This window comes from Acanthaster planci, linkage group LG01 (genome assembly GCF_054643075.1).
Source record: "Acanthaster planci isolate LZ-2023a linkage group LG01, COTS_SCS, whole genome shotgun sequence".
NCBI lineage: Eukaryota > Metazoa > Echinodermata > Asteroidea > Valvatida > Acanthasteridae > Acanthaster > Acanthaster planci.
Genome location: NC_141777.1, coordinates 37,242,519 through 37,256,564, shown reverse-complemented (window position 1 = coordinate 37,256,564; position 14,046 = coordinate 37,242,519). Strand labels below are relative to the sequence as shown.

General features: G+C 41.5%; 2 protein-coding genes across 4 annotated transcripts in view; one reads left to right on the top strand and one right to left on the bottom strand.

Annotated features, from left to right (window-relative positions):
• The window catches only part of LOC110982360 (HHIP-like protein 2), a 304,779-nt gene that overhangs the window by 212,677 nt on the left and 78,056 nt on the right, over positions 1 to 14,046 (top strand). The window lies entirely within an intron of this gene.
• On the bottom strand, positions 83 to 14,031 carry ubac2 (UBA domain containing 2). Of its 3 annotated transcripts, none has more exons than XR_015426405.1 (10): positions 13,854 to 14,031; positions 12,453 to 12,580; positions 11,915 to 12,034; positions 11,243 to 11,352; positions 10,579 to 10,699; positions 8,679 to 9,002; positions 7,542 to 7,620; positions 4,918 to 5,006; positions 4,001 to 4,457; positions 83 to 3,898 (listed from the first exon to the last, which is right to left on the bottom strand). XR_015426405.1 is itself a non-coding variant. In XM_022240950.2 (9 exons), exons 1-9 carry the CDS (start codon positions 13,882 to 13,884, stop codon positions 4,347 to 4,349), a joined length of 1,113 nt encoding a protein of 370 aa, XP_022096642.2. In that variant the 5' UTR covers positions 13,885 to 14,031; the 3' UTR covers positions 83 to 4,346. The 3 variants fall into 3 exon arrangements, 1 of the variants encoding a protein (XP_022096642.2); XR_015426404.1 differs by having other exon boundaries at positions 4,294 to 4,457; XM_022240950.2 differs by having other exon boundaries at positions 83 to 4,457.

Below are 14,046 nucleotides of genomic sequence, written 5' to 3'. Positions count from 1 at the left end.
GGGGGGTCAGAAAGTGTGACGTTGCATAGCACTGAAAGACCACTTTATAAGAATGATCATAAATATATTCTATGCAAAGCCATGTTGTGAAAGGGAAGGACATAGCAGTCGATGCACTGCTCACTTTAATTTTTGTTTTTGATATGGTATTCTTTTTTTACAAGACATTTCTACATCACGCACTCTGCTGAAACTCTTTCCTTTGACGTCAAAGTATTTAAACACATGTACTTACATGTACATTATTTATACACTGGGGGTTTCAATACTTTGTAATATCCTCATCGAGAGAAAATATCACCTCAATGGATGTTTTCAGTTAAAGTTTACAAATCCATGATCGCTGGATAAGAAAGACTGCAAATTATATTGTTTCAAAATTGATAATTAAATCACTAAAAATACACCTTTAATAAAGAAAGTATTTCTATTTACACAACAAACATCCTTACAAGTCCTCTGCCCTTACATTACGATATTTACAAACAACATATTTTAGGAGTCCCACTTTCATGAGCTACAGTTGACTCTGTTAATTTTTACTGTACAAATTATGCAGCGGTTGAGCAAGAAATGCATTTCCGAACACTATCGTTCGATGGGAACTTTTTCTGTTTTGTGGTCATGAAGAAATTCATTTGCTCTTTACATTTGCACTAAACTATGCACCTGAAAACCTACTTGTGGACTGCTTGCCCCTAGACTAGACAAGGCGTGTAAACTACGGTGCACTTTGTCCTGGAGTACTGCATTTTAAGAAAGTTCAAGTTGAGCAAAATGAGAAGGGGGAGCTGATAAAGGGGAAGAGTAGATTTTGACAGTCATAAAAAACGATCCGAACATCACGACATGATGCAATCAGGAAACTCCAAGTAATGGTGGAAGTACAAGTACATGTATTATGCCACTTTTACAAAATGACTTGACCCCCCAAGCCTACTGTAAACATGTATAATGGTGCATGACGATCAAAGTCGGCCTGCTATGTCAGCCACAAGGCAGAGGAACTGGTCAAATGTGACTTCTCTCATCACTACAAGGTATCTTTAGTCTATTGTCGGCCTAGATATCATTCTCACATTCTGGGCCCAACTGCATGGCTGTGCTTACAGTAAGCGAAATATCTCTGCCATCATAGCAGAGAATTCTGTGTTGATGGTGAGCTTACATGCATTTCGCATGCTAGCAAAGAAAATATGATTTAGGCACTTGGGAAAACCCCCAAGGGTTCTGCACTGACTAAGCGTAGAATATTTCTGCAAGTGCTGTAAGCATAGAATGTTGATCGTCAGTACGGAATTCTGTGGCTAGCAAAAGCATGATACTAGGCTCTGCCAATTGGAGATAAACTCCACCCCAACATATTCTCAGCTGCAAACAGTGTATATTTTGTACAAGGGTACTCGAGGGTACAGAGGTTGAAGGAGGAAACCACAGAAGACGCATTTATCAAAAATATTTGACCTTGCATGTGCAGGGTCAACTTCGGACATCAAATTCCAATATTATATATATGTTACCTTACTATGTAAATATACATAATAATGTAAATCATATGTAACAAATATAGTCAATAAAATACAGCCCTTTCTGGACAACAAAATCACTCTTTGTTGAATGTTTCACCTTCATACACCTATACAAATAAACGCGATAATTGGTTTACGCGATAAACACTTTAAGACAAACTAAACTTTATGTACATGAACGTGATATTTGTATGCAAACGATACATATATTCATCCTAAACCAGTTAAAAGTCTCAGTTGCACTTGAAATTGGTTTGTAATACACATCATACATGGTTGGTTTGTAATACACATCATACATGGTTGCTTCCTGGCCAGAAACTATACTTTCAGCAGCATATATGCAATACGCAGCATACTAAATGTATGTATGCCTGTCCATAAACTTAACCTGACATTCAGGGCTGTAGCTCCTTGAATATGACAAGGCAGTTAAACATCACACCAATAACCCACTTGTTAAAGGTAAAATGGGTCACTTGGGAGACATTCCCATAAGAACGTGCACAAACTTTACTGTCCCATAATTAAATATTCCCTAATCTGTTGAAACTTTGCATGTTTTCAATTTAGACCCTAATCTATCAGCTCTCAAAATCTGAACAGTAAAGTTCGGCCTCCTTCTGGTAGCTGGGGCATTGGGAGACACTGAAATGTCTCCCTAATGACCGATGTCTCCCCAAGGTCGAAAAAATTTACCACAAAATGTCTCCCTAATGACCCATTTGTAAGAATACATGTACATACAAATTTAGTGACCAAGTTAAAGGATTGTCCAAGAAAACTGAGAAGTTGAAGCATGTTGACTACTTCCTGCTGGGTGGAAATTGCATACATGGGACGGGTTTCCGGGTGATTTTCATGATTTTCCATTTTCAAAGTTCTTTAAAAATACATAACTTCATTTACTAGACGCTTACACCCACACAAATGACTTTCTGGGCCCATATTCATAAAACCCTGCTAAGCCTAGTTGGCAACTAAGTGTTATTAATAAAATTAATTGACTGCTAAGTTGTCTGCTAACTTTAGAGGTGGTCTTGGGTACCTCTAAGTCTCTGGTTGACAACGAAACCTTTCATTTTTATGTTTAGCTCTGCCAAGCATCGGCTTTCTTCCGGTTGGTGTTTGCATTATTTATGCTTACTGTCGTTGACATCTTCGTATTCATCATACTTTTCAGCTCTGAATAAATTCTCTTCCTGAGAATAATTAGATTTTTCTTTTCTTTCTGTTGCCTGCTCATGTATCCTCCATTTTGAGCATGTGTGTTTACGATGTGGAGAACACAGAACAGTTTGTACGCTGCATTATGTCGACACACACAGCAGTTGGTACATGCACAACTCTACTGTCTAGCCACATAAACATACCAATCCTATTGAAAGTGAAACTGACCCATATTGTAATTTGCGGTTTGGGACAGTGCCAACCGCTAAGTTGACAACTAACTAAATCCTAGTTGACAACTACCTGGAATGTCCTTAGCAGGGTTTTATGAATATGAAAATGATAGGAAACTATGGAGCAGGTATTTTGCAGCTTACTAAAGCCTAGCTGGCTGCTAGTTTAGCAGGCTTTTATGAATATGGGCCCGGTGGCTACTCTAATCCGACAGGCAACCTCCATTGAAGCCAGGCCTGCCGCCCGGTAAAGGGAGTTTACATTGTGCGGTGTGGCGTAATTTCATTTGTTCCCAAAATTGGCCAAGTGTGTTGCTGAATGGCAGTGGTGTCTTTTCAAATGCGGCCAGATTAGCGTGCAGCGGTACTGTATTGCTCATCGCTAGAGTGCTGAAGCACTTTTGTCCCCGCTGATAATCCGTGGGTGCTAAATGCCGCAAACGGATTACCTCCACTAATGCTAGCACTCTGTGCTGAAAAATGTTAGCAATTCCCAGCAGCTCGGTCTATTGTTCCAAGTACGGTCTTTTGTTACAAGGCCAAGCTCCTTTGTTCAATTTTGGGCACCCCGGCACCGAGTCGGCTGATCCCCATTACCAGTCTGCAAGATGGGTCAATTCTGCATTAATTCTCCAACTACTGACCCCTTTTTTGAAACAATCTTTCAACACCATGAATTAAGAAGGAAAGGCGGTTGGCTGATAGTGGCGTTTTGACAATCCATGCAGTAAGATTGACCAATTGCACAAAAATCGTACGATCAAGCACATCGACCAAACAAACCCAACATTAACACCATGCAAAAACAAAAAACCACTACAAGCCTCTTCTGCTCTTTGCTCACAGGTAGTCATGGGTGCTATCTTATGCATAAGGATGAATAACCCTAACCATGCTGAACCCAAGGTTATGCCGGATTTCAATGGTCCCGAAGGGGTTAGGGTTAAGGTGCATCAACAACGTCACCTACATGGGAAAAAAAAGAATGGTATCTATGATGTTCATATCTAATTTCATTTGTCACTTTTCCTCATACTCGATTTACCTGAACCTGGAGCATCCCCTTACCAGCAAAGAAGGGATGGGTTGGTTTGGTGCCCAGCGCTCATGAAGACAGCGTACATGCCAGGAGAAATGGGTCAGCGCATCCCGCCCCAAGCTGGCATGAAACTGGGCATGCCTAACTTGACTTCCCGACAAAGGACTATCATTGCCATGTAACAACATACCATTTCTTGTTCCTGCACAGAGCAAATATTGCGATTTTACTGTCTGGTCTCCTTGCACTTGCACAAATGGTAAAATGCAATGAATTCCATCTAAATATGTATTTTCTTTTTAAAAGCCAAAGAGGGGACTACCTCATCCCCAGTCCCGTAACGTGAAAACCTGCACAGAAGGGAATATCTGGCAGTCAGCCATCTTGGAGAAGCAAGTTTGTTGCCATGGAAACATTGTTGTGTGTAGCCAGGAGGGCTTGGACCACAGCCCTTCGGTTGAAACCCATGTCTGTGAGTTGCTGCACCTGCAGGCGAATACAACCGAATACAATTTCGAACGTAATACCTTGCCTGTTCTCCATGGCGCATGTGTAATGAGATACAGAAAGAAGCATCAGAAGATAGCTAGCCTATGCTGACAAAACTCTCAACTAATCAAAATTGCCACCACAAATGACATCTACTTGGACTCACATATCTACAAAGGACACTTAAAAAAAAGAAGAGACTTTCACGGGATAGGACTGACACCCATACCAAAACAGCTTTAAAGACTTAATTTCAAACTAAGCCAGCCTCCAAGGCCTCGTAGACTTTCAAGTGGAGTACATCTATTTGAAAGCCTAACCGCCGAGTACCAGCACCTGAAGTTGTGCATGTGAAGACAGCTCCGTCTTATGCAAGTGAAGAGCATATTCACTCAAACATTCTTTTCCCATTTCAAAACCACAAAATGAGTTGAACTTAGTTGAACTGGTGGCTCACCTGTTCTTCTGGTACTGAGCTCGTGTCTCGACTCGTTTGTGTCTGGCTTGAGTGCGGGGCACTGCCTGGCTCTGTGTCAGGTGTATCGCCTGTCAGCAAAAACCAATCCAACATGAGAATCTTTATTTAATTAACAATTGAGCACTATGACCCCCAAGATTGCTCAACCAAGCAAGACTCTGAGTCATTAGACAAGTGGTCAAGGAAGGTCTAAAAGGTTCACTCAAATATTTGAACAAGCTCCAAGAGTACACACACTGAGGGCTTTGGCAACTAGAAATTACCACCAACTTCCAGTACCTCGGGGACCTAAAATTGACAATCCAATCAAAACAAGACAGGTGTTTGACAAACACATATGCCCCGCCAAGACTGCATGAAATCCCCTAAACATGCCATTGTTCATTTGAGTTTTTGACCTTGAAACTTAATATTTTGCATCCAAATTCAATAGGTATCTTACGCCCACTGATTACTACCCACATACCAAATTTGAAGTCCACAAGACGTCATTCCCAAGTTATTGTGCTGACAAGATTTCTATTGTTTTAGCCAATTGGACCTTGAACCTTAACCACTTCATGCCGGGGCATTTTTCAATGTTGATTATGCTTGGCCAGCATGACTATCATTTTTTCCGTTTTCAAAATTCTTCAAAAATTCATTATTTCATTTAACGGTCGTTTATAGCCGCACGAAGTAATCTTTAGGCACTACTCTAACTTGATAGGTGACCTCCATTGACGCCCGAGTATTTCAGCCAGGCCTGCAGCCTTGTAAAAAGAGCCCAGATTGTGCGGTGTTATGTAACTTTCTTTTGTTCACGAACCTGGCTCAGTGCACGGCTGACCTCTTTTCAATAGGGGCCAGATTAGCGAGCAGCGGTGCTGTGTGGCTCATCGCTGCGGTGGTGAAGCACTTTTGTATACCAGGCAAGATATGGGACGGAGGGGTACCCCCCTTACCTGTCCAATCCCTATACACACTCTTAGAGTATTGTTACCTAACACATCCCCCCTGGAAGTCTGTAAAGAATTCCTGAGATTCCGATCAAACAATGACCAACACAAAGGCGGGGGGGGTTGGTTCTCTCTGTCCCATATCTTGCTTTAAATGCGCTTTTGTCCCTGGTAGTAATCCGCTCGCTCTCAATCCCCCAAACCCTGGTATACGGTTTCAAAACAAGGCTGGATTATCACCACTTTTGAGAGTGAAAAATGTCGATAATGCCCAGCAGCCTGGTCTTTTGTTCGGAGTACGGTCTTTTGTTACAGGGCCCGGTTTCCTTTGTCCGAGTTCAGAGACCCCGGCCACGCATATAAGCCATACGTCTCCGATTCCGGAGACCCCCGAAGGAAGTGGTTAATATTTTGCATCCAAAGTCAATAGGCTTCATAGGCCCACTGATTTCAACCTACTGTACATACCAATTCATGGACACACACACCCACACTTACCTTACATACCTAGTGTGGACATTCCTTTCTGTTTGTGCAGTTAAGAAAACTCAGTGAAAATACTCGTTTCTCTTGAACTGGGAGCACAATTTCCAGCTGTTTTTTTGTACAAGATTTCCTTGACTATTCCTTTTCCTTTAACGACGGATGACCCCTACCCCCAAAATGCCTCAGAGAAGGGGAAACGTCCTGTGGACGTGTGTAAGTCCACAGAACATCTTCCTTTCCTGCATCGTGTGGACATCTTTTGTTCACAAGTCCACACGAGGTATGTCCATGTAAGGTTAGCCCACACACATACACATGTACATCCACCGAAGGACAAGGCGGAAAGAGTATGCCCCTTCGACTTCGTCAGGGCGGGGCATAATAAAATATCTAATCATTTGCTTTACCATACTGCAGACATATTTGTCCTTACAGTGTCAGGCATCATTTCAAACACTCATCATCTTGTATGTGCACCATTTCAACAGGCCAACAGTTACACAGTCACTGTGGCTTCATACAGAACAAACAAAATGAAATCCTTTGGGGAAACAGTTAACTACACTGGCGTATTCGACTTGTATAGAGATCCTCGCATGTGTACCTCGTAAACTGCAAACATTGTAAACTGCAAAAATGGTACGTGAAGGTAAATGAACCAGTGGGATTTCAGCTCACCATCATGTATGAGGTTTGGTAACAAAAAGATTTTCACGGGAGATTGATTCATTTACTAAAAAAGATTCAACGGCTGACGAGGCTTCTGGAGGCCACATCTTGGGGTGCTTTTATTCATATTTTGACAGCTGGAAAAATAAGATTGCAACTCTTCTTGAAGATACACTGTACTGTGTGAATGTTTCTTAAATGTCATTCACAACACATTTTTTTTCTGACAGTCTCATAGTGGCTTATAATTTCAGAAAAATAAAGCCTTAATTGTACAGTGCCTCAAACACAAGTTGTCTTTGATTTTGAAATGAATTATAAAGTAAAACATATCTTATTTGATGACATTATAAACACTTTATTAGGACTTGTTGCCTAAATACACTTGATGGTAAAATAAGGCATAATTACAAATGCCACACAAACATTGCCTGTTCCAATTAACTGCATCCCTGTGGCATGCTTGCGAGTCTACATATTACTGTGTTACACTGCATAAAATCACGCTACCTGAATTACTGTTGCGGCTGTGACGTTGCCTAAATACTGACGCTAAGTTGCCCGCAGTCCTCCCAGCAAAAGGTGCACTCTGTTGAATAAGCAAGGAACAGCACAGTCAATAAGCCTTTTATGAGTTAAATTTGAATAAAATCTGATGCACTGACTTATCTGAATGCACATAAACATAACAATTTGAATTCTCCAGACTAAGGACACTGTTGCAACAGTGACCACCATTTCTAGAATGGACTGGTTCCCTTGTGCCCTTCTTATCTGTTGAAAACACTCTAAGAGGGCAAGGCATCTCGTCTGTAACTAAGCAAAAGCTTGCCCCGAATCATGAGGTATAACAACAGCGTCTTTAGTACGGAGAATTTAACTTTGTTATGTTCACGTGAATTTAAATAACTCAGTGTGCCAGATTTTTTTCAAATTTAACTTGCAAATGGCTTATTCTACATGTCTGTGACATGTGGCCTAGTGGTTAAAGTTTGTAACTCCGAATCATGGGTCAGGGGTTTGAATCCAGTGATGGGGTATCCTTGTGTCCCTGGGCCAGTTACTTGACCCATCCAGCATTAATCTTTGGGCCTGAGGATTTGTTTATCTTGATGACACCCTCGTGCACAAATCGTCTCAATTTGGGCTCAAATCCGGAACGTTTCCACTGTGCTCAAACAACAAAAATCGGAGAAAGATTCTGGATGATAGAATGAAACCCAAGACAGGGGGGACTGTGAGATAAATGGAAAATGGTCCAAGTAAACTTGCATTGGGCTTTATCTGAGGAAACTCACAGGAAGTACAAGACTATGTCAGTGAAGGAAAAACCCCACCCCCCCAAAAAAAAGGAAAACACCACAAAATGAGTCAGAAAAGTACAAAAACACTTTTGAGTTACAGGCCTTCAAAAGAATCCTTTACAATAGAAATCAATCGGAACCAAAAACATTTTTCACCCACACAATATTCATTTTTATCATGGTACTTAACAGAATGATACAACCAAGCACAGGGCTTGTTCTTTGTAATGTAATTTGAAACAAAACAACTGCATAAATGGCCGGGCCATTTTTTTGGACTGGTCACTTTCGACGTCACTCTGAGCATTTGGTCAAACTGTATAAGAAATGTAAACCAACTCACAATAGTTGGTCTGGTGGAAGGGGTGACTCCCCTTACCAGCGCCTGCTGCTGTCTGAACTGCCGCGCCTGCGCCAGAAGCATCCGCTGCTCCATCAGCTCCATCCGCTGCTGCCGCTGGATCTCCAAGGTGGCCCCCATCGGTACGGGGCCCTCCCGGGGGGGAGGCGACCTCAGGAGGGGGCCCAGTAGCGCAGCCGAGAGGCGGGTCAGGGGCGTGGGGATGCGCAGCCAGGACCGCAGGTGGAGGAAGTTGAGGCGGTACAGCAGGCTTGAGAGGAGGCCGCATCCTACGGCGATGCTGGACTGTGTTGACTGAGATAATAACTGGAGATGCAGGAATGAAAGTACACTAAAATGGTCAGTGTAAAGACACGTTTTCATGAAGAACCAGGACGTAGTATTTTGATCAAATTGAAAAATGAATTAACTCTAGCTGAGCTGTCTTACAGGGGTGCATCCTTTTGAGGCTGGGAGACATTCACAGGTTAAAAGCTAACTTAACAAAATCCAAAACCACTCTTGAAATTTTCTCCAATATCGTCGTTGTGAAGTCTTTTCCTGTACAGAGTGTGCAGGAGTCTTCTTTTTTTAATAATGTCCTGTGGTCATTGTAAAACCAATTTTGTGAACATTAGAAAAAGGTCAGCCCAAAAGTTACCTTTTCCCCGTTAATGTAGTTCAAATCACAGATCAAAAACTTCAACTAATCATAACAAATTCCTATATCTTACTGCATTGACACTTCCTAGATACATGTACGCGTATACTGATGATGAGTGTCTTTACATGCATATAAAAAATGCATAAAAACAATTAGGTGTGGGACAGCTAAATTCTCAAGGATGGGGGGGGGACAACCCCTATCTCAGCTGTGAGAGGGCCCCAAAAAAACCCTGCCTCTTTTAGGGTTTAAAGACATATGGAGGTAAAAAGCTGACTGACTGACTGAATGAAACGAAACGAAATGAAACAGAGAAGTATAAAAGCTAAGGACCAGAGACCATGGTAGTCGAATTGTCATGTCTCGCCAAGGTTGGCAAGTGACTCACAGAACACAGACCTCCACACACCAGTCAGTTTTGGCACTTCTTTCAATCCCCGAACAAAATTACCTCCAAGTAAATGCACACTGTTTGTAAATGTGGGCTTCTGGAGGCAGAAAAAGGGTACACTAATGAAAGGTAACGCTTTTGGTAAGATTTTAGTACCATAACCCACCACGAAAGGTCAGAAGCAGAAAAATCTGAGAAAACTACACGTATCGCCCACTGATGCGTATCATAGATTTATATTAATGCATGGCATAACTTACTTTCAAGACTTACTTCACAAGGTTCCACATGAACATGTATGGAAATCCATGTAAGCTAGAACAGCGAGAGCTGGTCATCCTCTAACTACGGTAGATTATACTGCTGCATATGCTCACATGATAGAGCCGATTTCAACTTGCGTGTAACTTTACACCAAAGATCGTATAGCGTCGAAGGCGCAAGATGGATAACTCTGCCCAAAAGATGTAATGACCACGGGCACCATTTGAGCAAGCGATACGCCTGCGCAGTTTACGGTAATGCTTGAGCGCGGGCTCACCAGGTGCACGCGCCTACCGCGGCGCCTGCGCCAGTGCATTAATGTGCATTGCGCAGGTGTATCGCTTGCTCAAATGGTGCCCATGCGGTTACAACATTTTACTTGTATTCACGGTGAAGTTCGCCATCTTGCGCCGCTTCGCAGCGCTATACCATCTATGCTTTACACTGTCGTTACCGTCTGCATCGGTTTGTTGCAAGGACAGTGAGTTGGTCAGATGTATTTTACCCATAAATTTCTATTCTTGTCCATTTGTGGTGAAGGGTATGATAGTACAGTCTTTCCAGGGATAAGGCATGCAACTCACTTGTAACCCTAAGATGTATACCAACCACTTCCCGTTCAGGATGTGCCCTAAAACATTCGGCGCTGAAATGTACGGCACATCCAAGAAGAACGGCACAAAAAAGGATGCTACGACTCCAGTCCTGAAAAAAGGTAGGGGAAAAAAGTCCCTTGAGCATAGTCTCCAGAGGCTTTCACTAAGCTTTACAATCCTTATGCTCTTACATTCATGACAATTAATAATTAATCTCTAATTTTTCATTTCAATAAATCGATCTGGAATATCAGAATGGCTTTGCACGATGCTCCAAAGACATTCTTACCACCTGGTATCACTCCACGCCGCACTTGTCCTGGGCATGGTACTATTCTTTTTGTCTGAAAATACCAACTTTGAAAATGACAAAATACCACAACCACAGTCTTTACACATTTGGACCTTAAAAATGCTGACCCTTGGTAGTCATTTCTTCAAGACTTTCAGACATTTTTCACCACCTCGTTGCTTCTTCAAACCTCCAAGACCATGTCAGGGATCAATATTGCGAGGAGACATCACGGGGAATCACATACAGAATTTGCCACAATTTGTTTAAACATCCTGTCAATTGCGACACAGTAAATCTCTGTGTATTCACACATTATCCGGCATGAAGTGGTTAAGAATAGAACATAGGACAACTCACGGTCCCGGGCTCCAGTGTAATGGGATGTTACCCTGTTGGAAACTCTGAAAGACAAATAGTGCGGCCAGTTCTAAAAATGTGGTCATCACTCCGTTGGCAAACAGGTAGGACTACAAAGGGGAAAGGAAAAAAAAGCACAAGGGTTCAAATTACATTCCCCTCCAGACACCACGGCACATCAAATAAAATAAAATAGTTTGAAGTCAATTTCATTGATATTCTGATGTCAAATTAAAGAGGTCACAGGTCAGGTGTAACAGGGAACTAACAGGTCACATTTTTGGATCCCAAATTTATAGAATTACCCTGATGGCAAATAGCGAAGGATTATGACTACATGAATACCCGATGTACATATTTCAGAATGCAAAACAATTTAACCAAATGAAATCATGTTGGACAAGACAGATACATATATAGAGTATTTTAAAGGCTTATCAATTTTGTGTACATTTTTTTAAATACTATGAAACATTTCTTTAATTTGTCTCAAATCTAAAGATCCACTTTCCCGTGTTCAGGGAAGCAGTTAGTACAGTGACCACTTCAATGGTTACTAGGTTTTGCATCTTAAAACTCAAATCCACGCGTCTTTCTCATCCCGTCACTAAATGATCTCTACATTGCTTATGCTGTTGTGCATCTAGTGTCTAATGAAAAGAAAGCACTCACTGCAAATTTGGTGGAACCGTATCGTTTTTCAAACAAACGGAAATTGTACATAAGCACCAGTCCCAGCAATAAATTCCTTGGATCTAGAAATGCCAGCTTGCTTGTTAATAATCGCCACATCTGGAAAATAAAAAGCAACGTTATCATCACCAATCGGGTTTCAATGAGAAAACTACTGCAGGAAACATTTACATGTATGTCGAAAGATTGATCAAGATGGCATCTTGATTATAAAAGAAAAAATAGGCCTATGGTGTAGTAGCTCTACAAGATAATCTCATAAACACTCAAGCACTATGTAATGGCTATTCGTTTGCACATTCAGAATGGTTTCCAACGGCAGAGCAATCCTGGCAAATATACTTGAATACTTTTGAATTGGTGAGCCCCAATTAATGCAGCCAGCCACAAGGTTGACACAGTTGCTGCAAACAGCAACTCGAAAACTTCAAGTAATACGACAATGACACAAATATGCATGGAACAGGGCAATGTTTGCCAGAAATCACCTTTCAATAAATTTCTCTTTCACTCTCACCTCCAAGTTTTCTGTGAGTGATTCTGTTGTGTACGCAAAGAACTGCTGGTAACGTGGGCCCATAACAATTAAGCTGGTCGACAGAAAAGCAACACTGGTCAACAGACCCTTGGTGACGGGATTCTTATCTATTTGAATGAAAACATATCGTGAAAATCAAATTTGGGGGTTAATAAAAACTCCCTCAGAATTTGCAGATTACCATATATATAACAACACCTTGTATTATAAGGAAAGAAAATATTAACAATGAAGAAGCAGCATTGGGACTAAAAACATTCCTTGTTAGAAGTAGAATGCTGTTATAACGGTTCTCTCATTAACGAGGATTGATTGTTTTATTGCATTGTGGTTTACAAATCATTTTAGAAACTTAACTTAGCCTACGGTCAAGTCAAACATGTCAGAAATTTGACCTGACGCTGATAGTGAGCTACAGTAACGTGGAAATCCAACTCTATCGTGTCTATGGCTCATGGTACTCTCCCCATGCCACAAGCCCCAGAGTCATGCCCCATTATGCACTGATGCCTGAAACATCAACCTGACCAAATGTCCCAAAATCTTGGACCCTAGCAGTGCTTTCACATCACGTTTTTCTTTTTTTTTTTTTTTTTTACATTTTAAGTTGAATTAAAAAAGCAAAAGGTGCTGTCAGGTCTAGTCTACTCTTTTTTCAAGTCAGATGCATTCTTCGTGTAGTTGGCCTATGCATGTTTTGTTAAGTGAAAAGCAGTAAAATTCTGAAAAGTTTGATGGCGGCAAACAATGTCCACACATACAGGTAACCATTCCCCTATTATCATTATTTGCATCATGGTTGAGCTAATGTGCACATGCTCAACATGACGAAAAGTCTGGTCACATGAGGTCAGTACATCAATGTATGTCTGCTAGATCACCAAAGTGTCTCCCAAGCCTTCCACAGTCATTGTGGCAGAAGTTTGCAATTGAGTTTGTTCCTTGAGCTCATAAAAAATACCACTTATCCTGTTAAGCCTACTGTGTTACCAGCAGTGACTGGTCATTGAAATGGAAGCGAATTGGGCCAATCACAGTAGGACCATGGAGGAATAAAACAGCCAGGACTTGCATGACTAGGGTAGGAGAAAGGAGAAAGTGGCGGCCATGAATCCCATGTATTGCAACATACCTACATCAGAAAGCAAAACACGCCCAGAAAAGTTCAACTTTGGAGGGAAATTACCAACTCTTTTACTTAAAAACAGAAATTTTCAGACCACTCTCAAAGGGTTTGTGCAAAGTTCGTCATGGAATATTGAAGTGCGTAGACAGGCAGTAGGCCGGCTGGTTGGCATAGGTCTGTGTGGAACTCTTGCTTAGACACATGCTAGATGAGGTTCACTGAGTAAATGTTATTCAGGAAGTGAAAATACTTACAGAATCCTAGGTAATTAGACTGCGACAACATCTTGAAACCTGTCAATGTAAAAGGAGTTGATTATTGCTGGTTAAGTCGAGTGAAAGCCGTAAAAATTTACGCATTCACGAAATGCTTCCTCCTCCGATCGTGTCATATACATAACATCCATACACAGGAAGGGGCACATAAAGTCTACTGTCCATCTCAGCG

Coding starts and splice junctions, on each gene's coding strand:
- ubac2 (XM_022240950.2), bottom strand. CDS start 13,884: ATGTTGTCGCAGTCTAATTACCTAGGATTCT. Junction 12,581..13,853: donor GTCTAATTACCTAGGATTCT/GTAAGTATTTTC, acceptor TCATTCAAATAG/ATAAGAATCCCGTCACCAAG. Junction 4,458..4,917: donor GCTCAGTACCAGAAGAACAG/GTGAGCCACCAG, acceptor ATTCGCCTGCAG/GTGCAGCAACTCACAGACAT.